General features: G+C 42.6%; 1 protein-coding gene across 6 annotated transcripts; it reads left to right on the plus strand.

Moving 5' to 3' along the window:
* The first annotated feature begins 91 nt into the window (after positions 1–91).
* Positions 92–22,468, plus strand: LOC124029974 (sodium- and chloride-dependent GABA transporter 2-like). 6 transcript variants are annotated; one of them, XM_046341504.1, is made up of 14 exons: positions 92–350; positions 2,046–2,180; positions 10,736–10,876; positions 12,413–12,503; positions 12,736–12,868; positions 13,111–13,245; positions 13,506–13,609; positions 14,098–14,222; positions 14,645–14,757; positions 14,854–14,991; positions 19,791–19,893; positions 21,468–21,568; positions 21,700–21,870; positions 22,133–22,468. In XM_046341504.1, exons 1-14 carry the CDS (start codon positions 164–166, stop codon positions 22,250–22,252), a joined length of 1,797 nt encoding a protein of 598 aa, XP_046197460.1. In that variant the 5' UTR covers positions 92–163; the 3' UTR covers positions 22,253–22,468. The 6 variants fall into 6 exon arrangements, with proteins under 6 accessions (XP_046197460.1, XP_046197466.1, XP_046197488.1 ...); XM_046341510.1 differs by having other exon boundaries at positions 21,727–21,870; XM_046341532.1 differs by lacking the exons at positions 92–350; positions 2,046–2,180 and adding an exon at positions 9,652–9,910.
* The last annotated feature ends 2,757 nt before the right edge of the window (positions 22,469–25,225 follow it).

Consider the following 25,225-nt stretch of genomic DNA (forward strand, 5'->3'; position numbering starts at 1 on the left):
TCCCCCTTCAGGCATAAGCAGCTGGAATCTTGACAGTGCTGTTATCCATAAAAGCTCCAGCAGCAGCAGACAATTGCACCAACCACTGACCTCCAGGCAGGAACTCAACAGACTCGACGAGCAGTACTCGCCTTCGGACCCTCTCTCTCTCACTCACTGTAGGATGGCAGGACCTCTCTTGGCAGGCAGGCATGAGACTCTCCCCGGGCCGATGCAGGTTACCCAACAGAGGGTCAATGAACGAGGCCAGTGGGAGAACAAATTTGAGTTTATTCTAACTGTGGCTGGCGCAATTGTTGGACTTGGAAATATATGGAGATTTCCCTATCTTTGTTACAAGAACGGTGGGGGTGAGTCAACAAAGTCCTATTTTTGTCTTTTGGTTAATTTAAATACAGAGAGCTCCAAAAGTATTGGGACAATGGTTTGTTTCTGACAATGAGGTTAAGTGCAAACTGTCAGCTTTAATTTGAGAGTATTTTCATTCATATTGGGTAAACCGTTTAGAAATTATAGCACTTTTTGTTCATAGTCCCACCATTTTAGGGGACCAAAAGTTACTTACATGTGTATTAAAGTAGTCAAAAATTTAGTATTTGGTCCCATATTCCTAGCACGCAATGATTACGTCAAGCTGACTACAAACATGTTGGATGCATTTGCTATTTGTTTTGGCTTTGTTTCAGATTATTTTGTGCCCAATAGAAATTCATGGTAAATAATATATTTGTATAATTTTGGAGGACTTTTTATTGTAAATAAGAATATAACATGTTTCTAAACACTTCTATATTAACGTGGATACTACCATGATTACGGATAATACTGAATGGATCGTGAATAATGCTTAATGAGAAAGTTACAGACACACAAATATCATGCCGCCCCCCAAAAAGTGCTAACCTCCCTTATTATTGTAATGGTAAGAGGTTAGCATGTCTTGTGTATGATATTTGTATCATATGTAACTTTCTCACTCATCATTATTCATGATTAATTCAGGATCATCTGTAATAATGGTAGTATCCACGTTAATATAGAAAGAAGTGTTTAGAAACATGTTATATTCTTATTTACAATAAAAAGTCCTCCAAAATTATACAAATATATTATTTACCATGAATTTCTATTGGGCACAAAATAAACCTGTGTGTAGAATGAGGGATCATGAAGAATGAGGGATCATGAAGACCAGATCTGAGTGGTTTTGTATACTCAGTGTATACTACATGCTTAACTTGTATGTGATTCTACAATAGATACTAGAAAATATAATGTTATATAACACACTTTCCACTCCTAATAACATTACATTGAAGTTTCCAAATGTGTTCTCTTTTAATAAAAAGTTTGGTTGTGAGAGCATATGATGAAATTATCCTATTATTTTATCCAAGTCTCTCTTTCTTGTTTACAAATGCATGGTTGATTTGCTGCCTGGTCAGTTCAGGCAAAAAAAGAGAAAAGAGAAGGATTGGTTTGTGGTTTAGCATAAAGCTCATTTAAATGACACAAAGAAACAAAGCTGCATCCAAATACTGTAGTTGAACCCCCTGAAAACTCATACCGCCTGACCCCATGGTCATTGTGTTGGTTTCGCATTCCCATTCCTTTCAGTTAAGTAAGTATACATTAATTCACCTTGCATGGTGGTAACAATTTAAAGATTATTTTTTTGTTGGGGGGAGGGGGGGGGGGGGGTCCACACTGCACTTTCAGGGGTGTGTTTGGTTTGCACAGTAGTGATGGAGGTTGAAAAGTCATCTGTCGCAGGCAACAGGAATTTGATTTCTAAAACTGGGTATATTGTGAGGGTGTGATCCATGAGACAAGTTGAAATTTAAAGTGGCATGAAAATACATTGGTTTGTTCAGATGTATAATGATGAAAGATACAAAGACTTATGCATACTGTCAGTGTCAACTTAATCTCAGCACCCAGAACCAAAACAGCTGTCACAAGATATTGTCAACTGAAGGCTAAAGTTTGAACATAGATTAACATCAAAGCAGTCCTAATATGTGTGACTCCTTCCTGTACTGTAGGTGTGTTCTTCATCCCGTACATCCTGTACCTGGTGACCTGTGGCATCCCTCTGTTCATCCTGGAGACGGCTCTGGGACAGTACACCAGCCAGGGGGGCATCACCTGCTGGAGGAAAATCTGCCCGCTGTTTGAGGGTGAATATTGCTGTATAGTTCTGTGCACTTAAAAGTTATGTTTTCAAATGCCTTTGCTGCAGCCCAGGTAGGCTTCATTGTTTTCATTGTGACAAATTCTCTCGTAGGATGAGCCTGAGCCTTTATGTGCTTTCCGCATTTCATAATGTAGATGTCTTGCATGGTCTTGCTACAGCACAGTAAAGTTGAAAGATTATGGCACATCATTATGTAAAGTATAAACCATAATAAAGTAAACAGAATAAACCACTTTGCAATGAATAGTAGAGTGAGACTTAGAGTAGAATGAGTAGGTGTGGTTCCTTATTCGTGCTGAGACACGAAACAAATAGTTGCTTTGTGATCTTCATTCATTAAGATTTTTGTGCAGTTACATAGGGCCCCCATTTATTACCGTTCAAAAGTTTTAAAACACCTACTCATTCAAGGGTTTTTCTTTATTTGGACTATTTTCTACATTGTAGAATAATAGTGATGATATCAAAACTGTGAAATAGCACATGGAATCATGAAGTAACCAAAAAAGTGTTAAACAAATGAAAATATATTATAAATGTGAGATTCCTCAAATAGCCATCCGTTGCCTTGATGACAGCTTTGCACACTCTTGGCATTCTCTCAACCAGCTTCACCTGGAATGCTTTTTCAACAATCTTGAAGGAGTTACCACATATGCTGAGCACTTGTCAACTGCTTTTCCTTCACTCTGCGGTCCGACTCATCCCAAACCATCTCAATTTGGTTGAGGTAGGGGGATTGTGGCGGCCAGGTGATCTGATGCAGCACTCAATCACTCACCTTCTTGGTAAAATAGCCCTTACACAGCCTGGAGGTGTGTTGGGTCATTGTCCTGTTGAAAAACAAATGATAGTCCCACTGAGCCCAAACCAGATGGGATAGGCTATCGCTGGTTAAGTGTGCCTTGAATTCTAAATAAATCACAGACAGTGTCACCAGCAAAGCACCCCCACACCACAACACCTCCTCCTCCACGCTTTTCAGAGGGAAATACACATGCAGAGATCATCCGTTCAAGGATATAGCGGTTGGAACCAAAAATCTCCAATTTGGACTCCAGATGAAAGGACACATTTCCACCGGTCTAATGTTCATTGCTCGTGTTTCCTGGCCCAAGCAAGTCTCTTAGTAGTGGTTTCTTTGCAGCAATTTGACCATGAAGGCCTTATTCACACAGTCTCCTCTGAACAGTTGATGTTGAGATGTGTCTGTTACTTGAGCTCTGTGAAGCATTTATTTGGGCTGCAATTTCTGAGGCTGGTAACTCTAATGAACTTATCCTCTGCAGCAGAGGTACCTCTGGGTCTTCCATTCCTGTGGCGGTCCTGAGAGCCAGTTTCATCATAGCGCTTGATGGTTTTTGCGACTGTACTTGAAGAAACGTTCAAAAGTTCTTGAAATTCTCCGTATTGACTGACCTTCATGTCTTAAAGTAAAAGTAATGTTGGACTGTTGTTTCTCTTTGGTTATTTGAGCTGTTCTTGCCATAATATGGACTTGGTCTTTTACCAAATAGGGTTATCTTCTGTATACCACCCCTATCTTGTCACAACACAAAACCCGATTGGCTCAAACGCATTAAGAAGGAAAGAAATTCCACAAATGAACTTTTAAGAAGGCACACCTGTTAATTGAAATGCATTCCAGGTGACTACCTCAGGGAGCTGGTTGAAAGAATGCCAAGAGTGTATGAAGCTGGCTATTTGAAGAATCTCAAATATAAAATATATTTTGATTTGTTTAACACTTTTTTGGTTACTAAATGATTTCATATCTATTATTTCATAGTTTTGATGTCTTCACTATTATTAGACAATGTAGAAAATAGTAAAAATAAAGAAAAACCCTTAAATGGGTATGTGTTCTAAAACCTTTGACCGGTAGTGTATATCCAACTAATATTACAACAGCGTCCCTTTCTGAAGACCGTGTCTGAATTAAATGTTCACTTTTTAAAATTAATAATAATATATGCCATTTAGCTGATCCTTTTAGCTAAAGTGTCTAACTGCACAGAGATAGCATACATCTTAGCAGCAGGAAATTAACCTTTCATGACCCTGGTGTTGCTACTAGAGCCATGCTTTTACCAACTGAGTCTGAGTCCCACATTAATTGATGTCATGATCACACAGCTGAAGCAAGCACACACACACAAATAAAAAATGTGTTCCAAAATGCAAATCAGTCAGACAGTCTTCAGAAGGGCTACTTGAAACATAAATTGATTTGGATCTTAGACATACAGTATTTTCAGAATGAATGTGGCCCTGTGGTAACCTTAATCTGACTAAATCTATCATGGAAGCCCAAAGGCCGGCAGATGGCGATATTGAGTCGTGTCATTTTACCGTCCAAATATATTGTATGTAGCCGGCAATAGTTTTGTATCCCTAATGGACCAGTTTATACCTAAAACATTCTCCATTCAGGCTGCATAGGTTGAGTAACCGGGTGGTAGCCGGCTAGTGATGGCTATTTAACAGTATGATGCCCTTGAGATAGAAGCTGTTTTTCAGTCTCTCGGTCCCAGTTTTTTTGCACCTGTACTGACCTCACCTTCTGGATAGTAGCAGGGTAAACAGGCAGTGGCTCGGGTGGTTGATGTCCTTGATGATCTTTTTGGCCTTCTTGTGACATTGGGTGCTGTAGGTGTCCGGGAGGGCAGGCATTGGGCAGACTGCACCACCATCTGGAGAGCCCTGTGGTTGTGGCTGGGCTGATGAGACAGTGGATTGCGTAGTCAGATGGAACAGAGTAAATAGGCATATTGACATAGATGTAGCCAGTGGTATGTTGTGGAATAGACACAGGCTGGAATGCGATTTTAACAAATCAGCATTCAGGATTAGACCCACCGTTGTATAATTAAATGATAATGTCCGAGACGCCGGTGTTTGGAGGATATATTGGCATGGGTGTTGTTGGAGCGATGGGTAACGATGCTTCGAGGGTGACTGATGTCGATGTGTGCAGAGGGTCCCTGGTTCGCGCCCGGGTATGGGCGAGGGGACGGTTTAAAATTATACTGTTACATTGATGCTGTTGACCCGGATTACTGGTTGCTGCGGAGGAAGGTCAAAAGGGGAGTGAGTGTAACGGATGTGAAATGGCTAGCTTAGTTAGCGGTGTGCGCTAAATAGCGTTTCAATCGGTTAAGTCACTTGCTCTGAGACCTTGAAGTAGTAGTTCCCCTTGCTCTGCAAGGGCCGCGGCTTTTGTGGAGCGGTGGGTAACGATGCTTCGTGGGTGACTGTTGTTGATGTGTGCAGAAGGTCCCTGGTTCGTGCCCGGGTATGGGCGAGGGGACGGACGTAAAGTTATACTGTTACACAGATGGTACTTGCTACAAAGTTGCAGAAAGCTAAACCAACAACCACACAAACTGAAATTGGATACATCGTAAACGCAGGTCCAATGAGGAAAAAACTTGGCTGGCATTGTTTTTGCAGAGACATTTTTTTATGGAGCATCTCAGATGCCATCTGATGACTCAACATGGTGAGTGATGAACATGCAATTCTCTGGTCCCCACTGCAGACATGATGCAAGTGGCGCTATGCTGTTAAATACTCCACGTTTCTAGTTTGACCAGATGTTTTCAGCAACTGATATTTGAATTTGCTTGTCATATTGGCAGGTTTGCTAGCAACAAAAACTATTTTGGTAGCTTCTAGCATAGTGTTTGATATGCAATGCCATTTCGTCGTAATGTACAGTGTCGAGTGACCTGACGAGGACGCAACTTTTCTAGCAATGCCAAGCAAACCCGGCAATTACTGTTATGCAGGTGAATGAGGACCCAAAAGCGACTTGGCGAAAACAGAGTCTTTATTCCAGTAAAGGAAATAGGCAATACTCCTGGACAATCAGAGCAGAAAACAAAACATAAAAAACTTAATTCCACTCGTAGTGACGAGGACAGACTGGAGACTCGACCATTAACTGTAGGTTGCCTCGGGAAGGCACCGACCGTAGCAGACTCAGACACCTGCTCACACGCAGCATCTGAGGGAAACAAGACACGACAGGGCGAGACAAAGACACAGCACGGCAAACAATAGACAAGGATCCGACAGGACAGAAACGGAAAAACAAGGGGAGAAATAGGGACTCTAATCAGAGGGCAAGATAAGGAACAGGTGTGAAAAGACTAGATGATTGAGTAGGGGAATAGGAACAGCTGGGAGCAGGAACGGAACGATAGAGAGAAGAGAGAGAGGGAGGGAGAGAGAAAAAAGGGAACGAACCTAATAAGACCAGCAGGGGGAAAACGAACAGAAGGGAAAGCAAAATGACAAGACAATATAAGACAATACATGACAGTACCCCCCACTCACCGAGCGCCTCCTGGCGCACTCGAGGAGGAACACTGGCGGCAACGGAGGAAATCATAGATCACAAACGGTCCAGCACGTCCCGAGAAAGAACCCAACTCCTCTCCTCAGGACCGTAACGGAAAACGATAAAAAGGGAAACTAGGGTACAACTCAAAAAAAAAAAATATGAGACACGGGTAGAGAACTGAAAGCTTTAGAGCAAACAGGACCAAACAGGCCAGGAGAGTAACAACTAGGGACAGACTGAGACACAGCAAGGGCAGGAACAAGAACAGGAGAGATGCGGTGGCGGGGAACAGACTGAGACCCAGCAAGACCAGGAGCAGAAGCAGAAAAAAAATTACCAGACTTATTCTGCGCGCAGTCCGAACAAGCAGCCACGAAACGGCGCGTGTCACGCTCCAGAGTAGGCCACCAAAACCGCTGGCGAATAGAAGCAAGCGTACCCCGAACGCCGGGGTGGCCAGCTAACTTGGCAGAGTGCGCCCACTGAAGAACAGCCAGACGAGTAGAAACAGGAACGAAAAGAAGGTTACTAGGACAAGCGTGCGGCGACGGAGTGTGAGTGAGTGCTTGCTTAACCTGTCTCTCAATTCCCCAGACAGTCAACCCGACAACACGCCCAACAGGAAGGATCCCCTCGGGATCGGTAGAAGCCACAGAAGAACTAAAGAGACGGGATAAAGCATGAGGCTTGGTGTTCTTAGTACCCGGGCAATAAGAAATAACGAACTCGAAACGAGCGAAAAACAACGCCCAACGAGCATGACGCGCATTCAGTCGTTTGGCAGAACGGATGTACTCAAGGTTCCTTTGGTCAGTCCAAACGACAAAAGGAACGGTCGCCCCCTCCAACCACTGTCGCCATTTGCCTAGGGCTAAACGGATGGCGAGCAGTTCGCGGTTAGCCACATCATAGTTACGTTCCGACGGTGACAGGCGATGAGAAAAATACGCGCAAGGATGGACCCCATCGTCAGTATCGGAGCGCTGGGACAGAATGGCTCCCACGCCCACCCCCGACGCGTCAACCTCGACAATAAACTGTTTAGTGACGTCAGGTGCAACAAGGACAGGAGCGGATGCAAAACGCTTCTTGAGGAGATCAGAACAACAATCATACGACCGGTGAGGAGGAAGGGAGTTGGTTCTGGACCGACTGAAGACCGTGCGCAGACCATGATATTCCTCCGGCACTCCTGTCAAATCACCAGGTTCCTCCTGTGAAGAGGGAGCAGAAGAAACAGGAGGAATATCAGACATTAAACACTTCACATGACAAGAAACGTTCCAGGAAAGGATAGAATTACTAGACCAATCAAAAGAAGGATTGTGACACACTAGCCAGGGATGACCCAAAACAACAGGTGTAAAGGTGAACAAAAAATCAAAAAAGAAATGGTCTCACTATGGTTACCAGATACAGTGAGGGTTAAAGGTAGTGTTTCACATAATATACTGGGGAGAGGACTACCATCCAAGGCGAACATGACCGTGGGCTCCCCTAACTGTCTGAGAGGAATGTCATGTTCCCGAGCCCAGGCTTCGTCCATAAAACAACCCTCCGCCCCAGAGTCTATTAATGCACTGCAGGAAGCTGCCAATCCGGTCCAGCGTAGATGGACCGGTAAGGTAGTACAGGTACTTGACGGAGAGGACCGTCTAGTAGCGCTTATCAGTCGCCCTCCGCTTACTGATGAGCTCTGGCCTTTAACTGGACATGAAATGACAAAATGACCAGCGGAACCGCAATAGAGACAGAGGCGGTTGGTGATTCTCCGTTCCCTCTCCTTAGTCGAAATGCGAATACCCCCCAGCTGCATGGGCTCAACACCAGAGTCAGTGGGGAAAGATGGTAGTGTCGGAGAGAGGGGAGACACAGCTAATGCGAGCTCTCTTCTATGAGCTCGGTGACGGAGATCTACCCGTCGTTCAATGCGAATAGCGAGTTCAATCAAAGAATCCACGCTGGATGGAACCTCCCGAGAGAGAATCTCATCCTTAACCTTAGCGTGGAGTCCCTCCAGAAAACGAGCGAGCAACGCCTGCTCGTTCCAGTTACTGGAGGCAGCAAGAGTGCGAAACTCTATAGAGTAATCTGTTATGGATCGATTACCTTGACATAGGGAAGACAGGGACCAGGAAGCTTCTTTCCCAAAAACTGAACGATCAAAAACCCTTATCATCTCCTCTTTAAAGTTCAGATAATCGTTAGTACACTCAGCGCTTGCCTCCCAGATAGCTGTGCCCCACTGCCGAGCCTGACCAGTAAGGAGTGATATGACGTAGGCAATCCGAGCTCTCTCTCTTGAGTATGTGTTGGGTTGGAGAGAGAACACTATATCACACTGGGTGAGAAAGGAGCGGCACTCAGTGGGCTGCCCAGAATAACATGGTGGGTTATTAACCCTAGGTTCCGGAGGCTCGGAAGACCCGGAAGTAGCTGGTGGCACGAGACGAAGACTCTGATACTGTCCTGAGAGGTCGGAGACCTGAGCGGCCAGGGTCTCAACGGCATGCCGAGCAGCAGACAATTCCTGCTCGTGTCTGCCGAGCATCGCTCCCTGGAACTCGAGAGTAGAGTAGAGAGAATCCATAGTCGCTGGGTCCATTCTTGGTCGGATCCTTCTGTTATGCAGGTGAATGAGGACCCAAAAGCGACTTGGCGAAAACAGAGTCTTTATTCCAGTAAAGGAAATAGGCAATACTCCTGGACAATCAGAGCAGAAAACAAAACATAAAAAACTTAATTCCACTCGTAGTGACGAGGACAGACTGGAGACTCGACCATTAACTGTAGGTTGCCTCGGGAAGGCACCGACCGTAGCAGACTCAGACACCTGCTCACACGCAGCATCTGAGGGAAACAAGACACGACAGGGCGAGACAAAGACACAGCACGGCGAACAATAGACAAGGATCCGACAGGACAGAAACGGAAAACAAGGGGAGAAATAGGGACTCTAATCAGAGGGCAAGATAAGGAACAGGTGTGAAAAGACTAGATGATTGAGTAGGGGAATAGGAACAGCTGGGAGCAGGAACGGAACGATAGAGAGAAGAGAGAGAGGGAGGGAGAGAGAAAAAAGGGAACGAACCTAATAAGACCAGCAGGGGGAAAACGAACAGAAGGGAAAGCAAAATGACAAGACAATATAAGACAATACATGACAATTACCAGTTCATTCTGTATTCTGGCTGCTCGTTGGCTAGTTAGCAGCAAGCAAGGGATAAGAACATTGCTATCGTGCATGGCTAGTATGGATCATAAAGAATTAACGACTGGGTCAAGTGTCTAGCAACCAAAAGATGAGAAACTATGAATTTGCTTATATAAATCAATATCAACAGCGAAAAAATGTATTTCTACAGGTAAATGTGTGATTTCATATTGTTTTATTCAGCAATTGTGGTATAACCTTTACATAACGTAAAAATGAATGACAGATTTATTGTGTAGTCACGCAATTTGTCACGCAATTTGACATCTAACTAAGGTGTTTGGTGCAGTATACTGTATCTCTCGTTTCTCGCTAAACGACAACAAACACTTCATTGAATAATCCCTTCTGTTGACCAATCACCGACGAAGGGGCGTAGACTTCAGCTACGCCCCTTCATCGGTGCCACACGTTTTGGGGGAATAGTCGCCTTTTGGTCTTAATTTAAGGTGAGGCATAAGGTTAGCAGTGTGGTTAAGGTTAGGTTTAAAATAACATTTTAAGAAGATACATTTTAGAAATGGGCGTGGTTTAGACTTCGTCTGTGGTAACCAGTGACGACGCTTTGGCTTGCCTCGAGAGAAAAAAATGTGTGCACGAACTGACGAAAATGCCCTGGCTGACGGCCGCGTTCAAGTGCAAGTCGGAACTAGGAAACTCAGAAATATCCGACCTGCTAACTGATTGATCGCGACACGTGTATAACTATAACCTGTTAGAATGTCCGAAATAAAGTTACGGAAAATCGAAGCCTATGCCGCCTGATGTTTTAGGTGCTAACCGGTCTACAACGGATATGAACGTTTTGCCGGCTGCACACAATGCATTTGGACAGTAAGGTGACAAGACTCAATTATGTGCCGGACAGGCCTTTGGGCTGCTGTCATTGGGAATCAACTGCAGTGAAGGTCATTTGAAAAATCGTGTTAGTTTTTTATGAGCATGTTTCTTGCTATGTTTTGCTTGTCTTCATCAGGAATGGGCTATGCCGCCCAGGTGATCACTATATATGGATGTAGTACCTACATAGTGATTCTGGTGTGGGCTTTCCTCTACCTGTTCTCATCCTTCACTGCTGACCTGCCATGGGCTAACTGCAACAATGCTTGGAACACAGGTATTTACAATATTGTTGACTTGACTGAAATTGGGTGCAGAGGAGGACTGCTATGTGCATAAGTTTCAACTGAAACAGACCCCAGCTGGCTGAGGGGTCCCCACTGACTGATTTTTAACACAACTTTATATGGCCTATATCTATTTAATCATTTCTTGAAATTAAAAACACAAATGTAACAGGTCCCCAAATGGCCAAATCCCCTGACTTGGTGGCAGTTTTATCAAACGGTGTATTCGAAGCTGCTGGGTTGCGATAATCTTTATAGGAGCAACTATCTCTGAAGCCTAGTTATTTTCTCTTTTTTTATTGAACCTTTATTTAACTAGGCAAGTCAGTTGAGAACAAATTCTTATTTACAATGACGGCCTATGAACTGCCTTGTTCAGGGACAGAAAGACAGAGTTTTACCTTGTCAGCTCAGGGATTCGATCTAGCAACTGGACTCTTATCAACAACAAAAAATTCTAACCGCTTGCAGCCATGGTAGTTCAGTGAGGGGAGATGATGAGCAATCATTGTGTTCACGTGAACGTCTTCTGACAGTTTGCACAAATACTGAAGACAGTGAGAATAATGGGGGAGAAGAGCTGTCTGGTATCTTCTACCCCCTCTCTCTCTCACACACACACACAAAAAGACTCCTGAACAGGTAACCAAATGGTTACCCGGACGATTTGCATTGTGTGCCCCCCCCCTCAACCCCTCTTTTACGTTGCTGCTACGCTCTGTTTATCTTATATGCATAGTCACTTTAACTATACATTCATGTACATATGGCGGCTGGGTAGCCTAGTGGTTAGAGCGTTGGACTAGTAACCGGAAGGTTGCAAGTTCAAATCCCCGAGCTGACAAGGTACAAATCTGTCGTTCTGCCCCTGAAGGCAGTTCATAGGCTGTCATTGTAAATAAGAATTTGTTCTTAACTGACTTGCCTAGTAAAATAAAGGTCAATTATAAACAAATTGACCTGACCAACCAGTGCATCCGCACATTGGTTAACCAGGCTATCTGCATTGTGTCTCGCCAACCCCTCTTTTTACGCTTCCGCTACTCTCTGTTCATCATATATGCATAGTCACTTTAACGATACCTACACGTACACACTACCTCAATAAGCCTCACTAAAAGGTGTCTGTATATAGCCTTGCTACTCTTTTTTCAAATGTCTTTTTGTTTTATTTCTTTAGTTACCTACACACACACACACACACACACACACACACACACACATTTTTTCTTTCTTTTTTTCGCACCATTGTTTAGAGCCTGTAAGTAAGCCTTTCACTGTAAGGTCTACACCTGTTGTATTCAGGGCGTGTGACAAATAAACTTAGATTTGATTTGAAAGTGTTTACCTTGTCATCGGACCTCTTTAAAACATTTTCTCAGATTGAAAGAAATAGTGTTTAACATTTTAAGGGTTCATATTGCTTTTGAGTCAATTACATTAAGAGGATCTGTCTATTAGGTTGCATATCCACTTGAAGCTGTCGACTTTATAACCTGTTTTAACTAGACTTGAATGTATTTCAGATTTTTGTGTGACATTTGGCACCAAGAATGCCAGCACCAATTGGACTGTTCCACTCCTGAATGTGTCATCTTCCGTTGTGGAGTTTTGGCAGTAAGTCTATTTATAAATGCTATGTTTTTAACCCCACTGCATCATTCGTGATTAGATTCTTGACTCCTCAATTTATAAATGAATCAGACACTATTGTCCTATTTCTTAATAGGAACTATTGGAATTATGAAATGATTCTTATAAGCATACAATAGACTACAATACATTTACGTACAATATATTTTATTTTGGTGATCAAATGTATTGCTGTGTCAACTATTTCTCCTTACAGCCGGCGAGTGCTGAGAATGTCAGATGGAATTGAGTCATTGGGAGGCATTAGATGGGAGCTGGCTCTGTGTCTTCTGCTGTCCTGGGCCATCTGCTACTTCTGTATCTGGAAAGGAGTTAGGTCTACAGGGAAGGTGGTTTTGATTTCATATATTAGTCAAGACAGTAGTTTCATAATTATGCATCATCCAATCTCAATCAATCTTGAATTCAGAGGTAACAAAACAAACATAAAATAAACAGAGGGACAGCTATTTGATGTCGCTTTAAAGTTATTTGGTGCAATTATGGGCCCATAGTTGGTATGGTGATGCCGGGAATGCTTGGCTATATTGTGTTTTCTGTGTTCTACTAATCCTGTAATACTAATTCATAGGCAGCCTACTTCACGGCCACCTTCCCCTATGTAATGCTAGCGGTGCTATTTGTCCGAGGAGTGACCCTTCCACAAGCTAAAGATGGCATATTCTACTACTTGTATCCCAATATCACACGCCTAGCTGATCCACAGGTATTATCTGTAGTATGGACAATTTTCCCAGACACAGATAAAGACTAGTCCTGGACGACAACAAAAAAACACTTCAAATTGAGTATTTCCATTGAACATCCTTAGTCCAGGAGTATGCTTCATTGGTGTCCAGGAAACCGGCCCTCTAAATCCTTGTTTAGTCTCGCTTCTTACTGATATACATTTCCCTTGTGCTACTTAAACATGTTCAGTTTATGCCTTTAGTTTACCTCTTCTTTGTCTGTTTGTTTGTTAATAAGGTTTGGATGGATGCAGGAACCCAGATATTCTATTCTTACGCCATATGCCTGGGCTACCTGACCTCTCTTGGAAGCTACAACAAATACAACAACAACTGCTACAAGTGAGGCTTCAACTAGTGTGTGGGTTTGATTCAAAATTGGAGGTAATAATTTGGCACATTGAAGATCTCACATAGTTTGCTTATTTAGCAGTACCAGGAGGATCTATGGTCACAGGATCTCTTCAGTTAGTCAGTCTGGAGACAGGAAAAAGCACATCTGGTTAGGTGAGGTGCAGGCTGGAGAAGTAGAATGCATGGAAAAGAAAAACCACATACTCTCATGGCTCTGACACATGACTTTTTATCACTTAATAACGTTTCAACAGGAAGCTGCCTTCAGGGTTTCATCTGGCAAACACTGCAGGTCAAGATCTCAGAGCATATAATAACAGTTTGCTTATTCACCTATGCCAGGAGGATTCATGACACATTACCTCAATCGCCCTGAACATTAATAACATGTATTTAAATCTTATTAGACCCTTGCCAACAGTGTATGTGAAAGAGGAAGCTGTCTTTATACGTTAAACTTGTTTTGTACCTTGCAGAGATTCCTTCTACCTGTGCTTGTTGAACAGTGGGACCAGCTTTGTGTCTGGTTTTGCCATTTTCTCCATACTGGGTTATATGGCTGGAGAACAGGGTGTGGACATCTCTGTGGTTGCTGAGTCAGGTGAGTCTTTAAAGGACATCAATCTACAATGTTATGACTCCCTATTATCCTACTGATCACCCCAAGTACTGTCTGACAACATAATTGCTCAGCATTGTGGATGGCTGAGAGAGCGAGATGCGAAGATAGAAAAATGATGTTCAAGACAAACAGTATCTGATTTTCTATCCTGTCCTCAGCCTGCACTTTAATCATCAGAGAGAGCTGGCCCATCTGCTTTAGTTAGTGAGATCTGTGCCTACTTCACCTTTCTTCTGAACTTCATTTTGCCTGCATCTATACCTTGTCTGGTAGAAGCACTGTCTCAGCTCATGAAATCTACATTTTTGACATGCATAACTAAATGTCTCGTTAAATTAATTCACTCAGATTGCATTTGGGTACAAATATTCTGTAATTTTTTCATTGTTGTGCTGCTGAAGGTCCTGGCCTGGTATTCATAGTGTACCCTCAGGCAGTGTCCCTGCTCCCCTGCCCTCAGTTCTGGGCTGTCTGCTTCTTCACCATGATCATCCTGTTGGGAGTAGATAACCAGGTTAGAGCTCAACACACCTGGGTATCCTGTCCCTGTTGTGTCCTTCCCTTTACCTTTCCCTCCTATGTACCTTGCCCTCTCTCTCATTTCCCCCAGTTTGTCGCCCTTGAGAGCCTTATGACCTCGGTAACGGACTTCTATCCCAACCTCATCAGAAAGGGCTACCGGAGGGAGCTTCTGCTGCTGCTCATCTGCTGCTGCTGCTACCTGGTCGGTCTCATCATGATCACAGAGGTGAGAGGTTGTTGCTGTATGACCACAGGTAGAGGTGGTTCTCTAAAACTGAAAACTTAATATCAGGAACATGAATTGTAAAGTGTTATAGTGAGGTAAGTGAAATAACTTCAAAAGAATGGCAATAAAAGGTTGGATCTAAGCAGCACTTTTTCAAAACTAAATCATAAAATATACTGAGCAAAAATATAAACGCAACATGCAACAATTTCAAAGATTTAACTAAGTTAGTTCATAGAAGACAATCTGTCAATTTAAATGAATTCATTAGGCCCTTATCTATGGATTTCACATGACTAGGCAGGGGAGCAGCCATGGGTGGGCCTGGGTATAAGTATTCAGACCCTTTGCTATGAGACTCAAAATTGAGCTCAGGTGCATCCCATACCTTCTCCGCCATGGTTTCAGAGCTGGTCATGGGTGCACCTCAGCCACTCTCAAGGTTCTAAACAATATATTACCCGCCATCGATAAGAAACAATACTGTGCAACCGTATTCATTGACCTGGCCAAGGCTTTCGACTCAATCACCACATCCTCATCGGCAGACTCAACAGCCTTGGATTCTCAAATGATTGCCTCGCCTGGTTCACCAACTACTTCTCCGACAGAGTTCAGTGTGTCAAATCGGAGGGCCTGTTGTCAGGGCCTCTAGAAGTCTCTATGGGGGTGCCACAGGGTTCAATTCTTGGGTCGACTCTCTTCCCTGTATACATCAATGATGTCGCTCTTGCTGCTGGTGAGTCTCTGATCCACCTCTACGCAGACGACACCATTCTGTATACTTCTGGCCCTTCTTTAGACACTGTGTTAACAACCCTCCAGATGAGCTTCAATGCCATACTACTCTCCTTCCGTGGCCTCCAACTGCTCGTAAATACAAGTAAAACTAAATGCATGCTCTTCAACCGATCGCTGCCTGCACCTGCCAGCCTGTCCGGCATCACTACTCTGGACAGTTCTGAATATGTGGACAACTACAAATACCTACAGTGCCTTGCGAAAGTATTCGGCCTCCTTGAACTTTGTGACCTTTTGCCACATTTCAGGCTTCAAACATAAAGATATAAAACTGTATTTTTTTGTGAAGAATCAACAACAAGTGGGACACAATCATGAAGTGGAACGACATTTATTGGATATTTCAAACTTTTTTAACAAATCAAAAACTGAAAAATTGGGCGTGCAAAATTATTCAGCCCCCTTAAGTTAATACTTTGTAGCGCCACCTTTTGCTGCGATTACAGCTGTAAGTCGCTTGGGGTATGTCTCTATCAGTTTTGCACATCGAGAGACTGAAATTCTTTCCCATTCCTCCTTGCAAAACAGCTCGAGCTCAGTGAGGTTGGATGGAGAGCATTCGTGAACAGCAGTTTTCAGTTCTTTCCACAGATTCTCGATTGGATTCAGGTCTGGACTTTGACTTGGCCATTCTAACACCTGGATATGTTTATTTTTGAACCATTCCATTGTAGATTTTGCTTTATGTTTTGGATCATTGTCTTGTTGGAAGACAAATCTCCGTCCCAGTCTCAGGTCTTTTGCAGACTCCATCAGGTTTTCTTCCAGAATGGTCCTGTATTTGGCTCCATCCATCTTCCCATCAATTTTAACCATCTTCCCTGTCCCTGCTGGAGAAAAGCAGGCCCAAACCATGATGCTGCCACCACCATGTTTGACAGTGGGGATGGTGTGTTCAGGGTGATGAGCTGTGGTGCTTTTACGCCAAACATAACGTTATGCATTGTTGTCAAAAAGTTCAATTTTTTTCATCTGACCAGAGCACCTTCTTCCACATGTTTGGTGTGTCTCCCAGGTGGCTTGTGGCAAACTTTAAACAACACTTTTTATGGATATCTTTAAGAAATGGCTTTCTTCTTGCCACTCTTCCATAAAGGCCAGATTTGTGCAATATACGACTGATTGTTGTCCTATGGACAGAGTCTCCCACCTCAGCTGTAGATATCTGCAGTTCATCCAGAGTGATCATGGGCCTCTTGGCTGCATCTCTGATCAGTCTTCTCCTTGTATGAGCTGAAAGTTTAGAGGGATGGCCAGGTCTTGGTAGATTTGCAGTGGTCTGATACTCCTTCCATTTCAATATTATCGCTTGCACAGTGCTCCTTGGGATGTTTAAAGCTTGGGTAATCTTTTTGTATCCAAATCTGGCTTTAAACTTCTTCACAACAGTATCTCGGACCTGCCTGGTGTGTCCCTTGTTCTTCATGATGCTCTCTGCGCTTTTAACGAACCTCTGAGACTATCACAGTGCAGGTGCATTTATACGGAGACTTGATTACACACAGGTGGATTGTATTTATCATCATTAGTCATTTCGGTCAACATTGGATCATTCAGAGATCCTCACTGAACTTCTGGAGAGAGTTTGCTGCACTGAAAGTAAAGGGGCTGAATAATTTTGCACGCCCAATTTTTCAGTTTTTGATTTGTTTAAAAAGTTGGAAATATCCAATAAATGTCATTCCACTTCATGATTGTGTCCCACTTGTTGATTCTTCACAAAAAAATACAGTTTTATATCTTTATGTTTGAAGCCTGAAATGTGGCAAAAGGTTGCAAAGTTCAAGGGGGCCGAATACTTTCGCAAGGCACTGTAGGTGTCTGGTTAGACTGTAAACTCTCCTTCCAAACTCACATAAAACATCTCCAATCCAAAGTTACATCTAGAATTGGCTTTCTATTTCGCAACAAAGCATCCTTCACTCATGCTGCCAAACATACCCTCGTAAAACTGACCATCTTACCGATCCTCGACTTTGGCGACGTCATTTCCAAAATAGCCTCCATCACCCTACTCAACAAATTGGATGCAGTTTATCACAATGCCATCTGTTTTGTCACCAAAGCCCCATATACTACCCACCACTGCGACCTGTACGCTCGTTGGCTGGCCCTTGCTTCATACTCGTCGCCAAACCCACTGGCTCCAGGTCATCTACAAGACCCTGCTAGGTAAAATCCCCCCTTATCTCAGCCTGCTCGTCACCATAGCAGCAGCCACCTGTAGCACGCGTTCCAGCTGGTACAGTATATCTCACTTGTCACCCCCAAAGCCAATTCCTCTTTTGGCCGCCTCTCCTTCCAGTTCTCTGCTGGAAGACTGACTGGAACGAACTACAAAAATCTCTGAAACTGGAAGCAGCTCACAGATCACTGCACCTGTACATAGCCCATCAATAAATAGCCCAAACAACTACTGCTTCCCCTACTGTATTTATTTACTTTGCACCCCAGTATTTCTACTTTGCACGCTCATTTACTGTCAAATCTACCATTCCAGTGTTTTACTTGCTATATTGTATTTACTTCCCCACTATGGCCTATTTATTGCCTTTACCTCCCTTATCTCACCTCAATTGCTCACATTGTATATAGACTTATTTTTCTACTGTATTATTGACTGTATGTTTGTTTTACTCCATTTTTAACTCTGTGTAGTTATATGTGTCGAACGGCTTTGCTTTTTCTTGACCAGGTCGCAGTTGTAAATGAGAACTTGTTCTAAACTAGCCTACCTGGTTAAATAAATGTGTAATAAAAAATTTAATTTAAAATAATCCTGTTTTCATTGATCATCCTTGAGATGTTTCTACAACTTGATTGGAGGCCAACTGTGGTAAATTCAATTGATTGGACATGATTTGGAAAGGCGCACACCTGTCTATATAAGGTCCCACAGTTGACAGTGCCATGAGCAAGGAATTGTCTGTACTCCGAGAAAGGATTGTGTCGAGGCACAAATCTGGGGAAGGGTACCAAAAAATGTCTGTAGCATTGAAGGTCCCCAAGAACACCATGGCCTCCATCATTCCTAAATGGAAGAAGTACCACCAAGACTCTTCCTAGAGCTGGCCGCCTGGGAAAACTGAGCAATCGGGGGAGAAGGGCCTTGGTCAGGGAGGTGACCAAGAACCCGATGGTCACTCTGACAGAGCTCCAGAGTTCCTCCTGTAGAGATGAGGAAACCTTCCAGAAGGACAACCATCTCTGCAGCACTCCACCAATCAGGCCTTTATGGTAGAGCCACTCCTCAATAAAAGGCACATGACAGCCTGCTTGGAGTTTGCCAAAAGGCACCTAAAGACTCTCAGACCATGAGAAACAAGATTCTTTGGGCTGATGAAACCAAGGTTGAACTCTTTAGCCTGAATGCCAAGTGTGGAGGAAACCTGATAGCATCCCTACCGCGAAGCATGGTGGTGGCACTGTCAGCATGATGTTTTTCAGCAGCAGGGACTGGGAGACTAATCAGGATCGAGGGAAAGATGAACGGAGCAAAGTACAGAGATATCCTTAATCATAACCTACTCCAGTGTGCTCAGGACCTCAGATTGGGGCGAGGGTTCACCTTTCAAGAGGACAACGACCCTAAGTACACTGCCAAGCAGGAGTGGCTTTGGGACAAGTCTCTGAATGTCCTTAAGTGGTCCAGCCAGTGCCTGTATTTGAACCTGATTGAACATCTCTGGAGAGACCTGAAAATAGCTGTAATGCCAAGCTTATGGCGTCATACCGAGAAGTCTCAAGGCTGTAATTGCTGCCAAAGGTGCTTCAACAAAGTATTGAGTAACATTTTTTTAAATCAATTTTTAGAATAGAGCTGTAACGTAACAAAATGTGGAAAAAGTCAAGGGGTCTGAATACTTTCCGAATGCACTGTATGGATGCAGTGTAGTTTACTCAGCTACTTTGATCCAAGGCATTTATGGTTGGTTATTACAATAACTACATTCGTAAACATTGATTTGACTTTATATTAAAGTTGTATTTTCTCACAGGGTGGCCTCTACATCATCCAGCTGTTTGATCATTATGTGTGCAGTGGTGCCACTCTGCTGCTCCTCTCCATATGCCAGTCACTCAGTATTGGATGGATATATGGTAAGAATAGACATTACACTATGTAATCATGGGAAAACATACACTACTGTTCAAAAGTTTGGCGTCACTTGGAAATGTCCTTGTTTTCCATGAAAACATACAACATTGCAAAATGAATAGGAAATATAGTGAAGGTGTTGACAAGGTTATAAATAATGATTTTTAATTGAAATAATAATTGTGTCCTTCAAGCTTTGCTTTCATCAAAAAATCCTCAATTTGCAGCAATTATAGCCTTGCAGATCTTTGGCATTCTAGTTGTCAATTTGTTGAGGTAATCTGAAGAGATTACCACCTCCCACAAGTTGGATTGGCTTGATGGGCACTTTTTACGTACCATATGGTCAAGCTGCTCCCACAACAGCTCAATAGTAGGTGACTATGCTGGCCCCTCCATTATAGACAGAATACCAGTTGACTGCTTCTTCCATAAATAGTTTGTGCATAGTTTGGAGCTGTGCTTTGGGTCATTATTCTGTTGTAAGAGGAAATTGGCCCCAAACTAAGCGCCGTCCACAGGTTATAGCATGGCTTTGCAAAATGGAGTGATAGCCTCCTTTTTCAAGATCCCTTTTACTCTGTACAAATCTACCACTTTACCACCACCACCAAAGCACACCCAGACCATCACATTGTCTCCACCATGCTTGACAGATGGCGTCAAGCACTACTCCAGCATCTTTAAAAAAAAATCTGCGTCTCATGAATAATCTTCTTTGTGATCCGAACACCTCAAACTTAGATTCGACTGTCCATAACACTTTTTTTCCAATCTTCCTCTGTCCAGTGTTTGTGTTTTTTTTGTCCATCTTTTATTTTTATTGGCCAGTCTGACATATGGCTTTTTCTTTGTAACTCTGCCTAGAAGGCCAGCATCGCGGAGTCACCTCTTCACTGTTGACATTGAGACTGATGTGTTGAGGACTTGTGAGGTGTCTGTTTCTCAAACTAGACACTCTAATGTACTTGTCCTCTTGCTCAGTTTTGCACGGGGGCCTCCCACTCTTTTCTATTCTGGTTAGAGACAGTTTGCGCTGACACAGCGTTGTACGAGATCTTCAGTTTCTTGGCAATTTCTAGCATGGAATTGCCTTCATTTCTCAGAGCAAGATAAGACTGATGAGTTTCAGCAGAAAGTTCTTTGTTTCTGGCCATTTTGAGCCTGTAATTGAACCCACAAATTGTGATGCTCCAGATACTCAACTAGTCTAAAGAAGGCCAGTTTTATTGCTTCTTTAATCATAACAACAGTTTCAGCTGTGCTAACATAATTGCCAAAGGGCTTTCTAATGATCAATTAGGCTTTTAAAATGCTAAACTTGGATTAGCTAACACAACGTGCCATTGGAACACAGGAGTGATGGTTGCTGATAATGGGCCACTGTACGCATATGTAGATATTCCATAAAAATCTGCCGTTTCCAGCTACAATAGTCATTTACAACATTAATGTCTACACTGTATTTCTGATCAATGTGATGTTATTGTAATGGGCAAAAAGTGATACAAAGTAATTGAAAATCCTTAAAGGGACTGTTCATGAGTATTTTGTCACATAACTGTCTCTGTCCGAGGTGCTGAACGCTTCTGTGACAACATTGAGGATATGATTGGCTACAGGCCCTCCTCCCTGCTGAAGTACTGTTGGCTCTACATTACTCCAACTATTGGCACCGTGAGTTTAAGACCAGTGCATTTTTATCATTCTTTAACAACAGTTATGCATCCAATATTTTGTGCTGTCCATTTAAATAGTGTCAAGAAATAATGAAACAACATTGCTGTAAAAAAAAAAATCTCTTCAAGGTAACCTTTGTATTCTCGCTGCTGAAGTACAGCCCTCTGAAGTTCAACAACACCTATGTGTACCCGTGGTGGGCCTATGGGCTCGGCTGGATCCTGGCTATGTCCTCCCTCTCTCTCATCCCCATCACCATGGTCTACAAACTGTACCAGGCCAAAGGGACTTTCTGGCAGGTCAGTGGCATTATATGATGGAACGTTTTCCTTGGACATTTAAAAGTATGAATGATTGCATCAAGTAAGTTAAATTGAGGTACAAACAAGTTTTTAAATTAAAAAGGCTAAATAAAATAAAATAAATCTGGTCAGAAATGCTGGGACCTTTCATTTGGGCCTTTTAACTCTAGCATACAGTTTCTGAGCTATTCTGAGATTTTGAAGAATAACTTTGCAGCAAATTGATTATACTTATATTGAGACCTCTTTGCTTCCCCAGCGCCTCCAGACAGTCTGTCGGCCAGCAGATGACCTTCCTATGATGAAGAAGGAGATGGCAGGTCTCTATGCTCTGGACCGTGTTACTGAAGATGAGAAGACCTACAACAATAATCTATAGACTGACTGTTCTGCTATTACTTTTCGGGCTGGTTTCCCAGACCGAGATTAAGCCTAGTCCTGGACCAAATATTATTTACCATGCTTTTTAGTCCAGGTGTAGGCTTAATCTGTGTCTGGGAAACCATCCCTTTATATTCTATTATACTCTATTTTTGTAACTTTTTTAGTAAGAGTTTTGGTTTTTGTGGGTTTAATACAGTTGAAGCTGGTCAGAGTTGTGCTTGAGGTATTGGTATTGTGTTTGGATTGCAGTATAGTTCATATTTTTGTATTTTGTATTAACTGAACGTTTGTAGCATAATGTGTAAAATCATAGCAAAATATGTTTCTTATATGATTCAAATAATTAGTTGTAGACCATTCATAAATAAGATATACCTAGAACACCTAAACATTTTTGACCAGTTTCCCAGACTAAGCCTCATCCTATGCTAAAAAGCACTTTCAATGGTGAATCTTCATTGAGCATGCTTTTTAGTCCAAGTCTAGGCTTAATCTGTATGTATACACTCTGTATACAATAGGTAATCAATCCAAGACATTGACGTTTACCTTTTTATTTTACCGGGGAAATGAACATTACACCCTGTACTTTAATGACTTTATTGTCCCCATGGGTAAATTTTGTTGCAGTGTCATGTACACGTTTAATGAACTCTTTGTAATTAACTATTCTTATTTGAAGAACCAAAATGACCAGCCTCGGATCGAATTATAAACTAGTGTAATAAACCCCTGTGCACAAGGTCACGAAAAGATAATGCATTGCAGTCTACTGGTAAACTCCAAAGCCATTTCTGATGTCTTTATGGCCGTGTCTAGACTTGACAGTTCATGCAGCTACATACACCTACATTTTAGTTGTCTACCGTGTCCAGATTCCCTTTTCCCACGCTGTATTCAAATGCCAGTATGCATTCTACAAATGGTGGAATAGGCTAAATATGTCAAGAATAACCACTGATGGCAGTAGCTAACTAGCCAGCTAACCTCTGTAGCTAGCAAGCAACGCTAAAGGGATTGAAAACAGGTTAGCATAACACTAGCCTAACATAAAACAAGGATTTCTAAATATTAGCTAGCTGGCTACCATTTATGAGTCCAGCAAACACGTTCCTCATTCTAGGAACTTATTTCCTCCAACGTTATAATGAAAAGGTGCCTCTCCCAAAACGCAAGTTTTATGGAGACTTGTGGGAGGAGTGCTGATGACGCTGCCCACTGTATGTGCTTTCGGTAGCCTTATTGTGTCTAGACTGAGGAGAAATCCGTAGACAATGCATCCCTGACCACCTAAAGTGGTCAGACACATCTGAACACAATCAGACCACAAAGCGACTTTTGTGCGTCTAAACCCATCTTTTCAATGCTATCTTCGTATTCTGATAGAAGTCAAGTGTAGACACAACCTATCTTGGTAAACTGTTGGTCTCGCGATAAAATACTCTGCTGTGGAAGATTTGTATGTATTTTTTAGAAAGTCAACAAGTACACCTTGGACATTGTGTATATACAGTGTACAAAACATTAGGAACACCTTCCTAATATTGAGTTGCACCCCTTTTGCCCTAAGAACAGGTGCAAGCTTTTGGGGCGTGGACTTTACAAGGTGTTGAAAGCGTTCCACAGGAATGCTGGCCCATGTTGACTCCAATGCTTCCTACAGTTGTTAAGTTGGCTGGATGTCCTTTGTATGGTTTACCATTCTTGATACACAAGGAAAACTGCTGAGTGTGAAAAACCCAGCAGCGTTGCAGTTCTTGACACACTCAAACCTGTGTGCCTGGCACCTACTACCATACCCGCAAATCTATGTGAACTCCACATCTAAATGTGATGAGTTTGTGGCATATTTCAGAGAGAAAACATTAGGCTGGGTATCAGTCAAGCAAGACCTGATGAGAAGTGTATGTGCTCAGGCCTACCATGCAAAGGCACTACGTATGTATTTTCTCTGGTTGACACTGACATGCTCAAGAAAGTGATATCACAATTTAAGCCTTCTACCTGCCTTCTCAATCCTATCCCCACCACCTTCAAAACAGTTTTTAATTACATATCTGAAGAAGTGCAAGCTATTGTTAATCAAGTGATTAACATGTTCACAGGCACTTTCCCTAATACACTAAAAACTGTTATGGTGAAACCCCTTCTGAAGGAGGAAAGTAATCTAGAATCGTCAGCTCTTAACAATTATCAGCCAATCTCCAATCTAAAATTCAGGAGAAATGGGTTTTCAAACAGCTAAATTATTTTTTTAAAGTGCCAACAGTATTTTTGAAAAACTCCAATCTGGTTTTCATGCCCACCACAGCACAGAGACCGCACCGCCTTAGTTAAAGTGGTAAATGAGCTTAGAGCCAACACGGATGCCAAACAGCTCACTGTCCTTGTACTCTTGGATTTAAGAGCTGCATTCGACACTGTTGTCCATCCTGATGTCCTGGACAGACAGGCGAGGTGGGTTGGCCTCTCCAGTCCATTTCTAAATTGGTTTAGGACCTATTTATTTTTTTGTCACCCTTGGTGACCATAACTCAGAGCAAATATATATTACATGTGGCATTCCACAATCTTCGATTTTCGGTCTGGTACTGTTCAGTTTATATATGTTAACCCTTTCCAGCGGTATCAGAAAGCACAGCATTGATTCGAATTACTACACAGACGATACACAACTTTATATTCCTGTGTCACCTGGAGGATTTTAGCTCCACGGATAAATTATTAGACTGTATTAGTGATTTAAATACTTGGATGGCTCACAACTTCCTCCAGCTAAATCAATACAAGACCGAGGTACTTATTGTTGGAGCCAAAGCACAGAGAGAGAATCTGACCTCACATTTGAATTCACGGGCAATAAAGACAAAACACCAGATGAAAAACGAAGGTGTCGTTTTAGATTCTGAACTCAATTTCCAGTCATTAGAAATGTGACAAATCACTTTTTACCACCTGAGGAACATTG

This window comes from Oncorhynchus gorbuscha, linkage group LG03 (assembly GCF_021184085.1).
Source record: "Oncorhynchus gorbuscha isolate QuinsamMale2020 ecotype Even-year linkage group LG03, OgorEven_v1.0, whole genome shotgun sequence".
Classification (NCBI taxonomy): Eukaryota; Metazoa; Chordata; class Actinopteri; order Salmoniformes; family Salmonidae; genus Oncorhynchus; species Oncorhynchus gorbuscha.

Coding starts and splice junctions, on each gene's coding strand:
- LOC124029974 (XM_046341504.1), top strand. CDS start 164: ATGGCAGGACCTCTCTTGGCAGGCAGGCATGAGACTCTCCCCGGGCCG. Junction 351..2,045: donor TTGTTACAAGAACGGTGGGG/GTGAGTCAACAA, acceptor CCTGTACTGTAG/GTGTGTTCTTCATCCCGTAC. Junction 10,877..12,412: donor CAACAATGCTTGGAACACAG/GTATTTACAATA, acceptor AATGTATTTCAG/ATTTTTGTGTGACATTTGGC.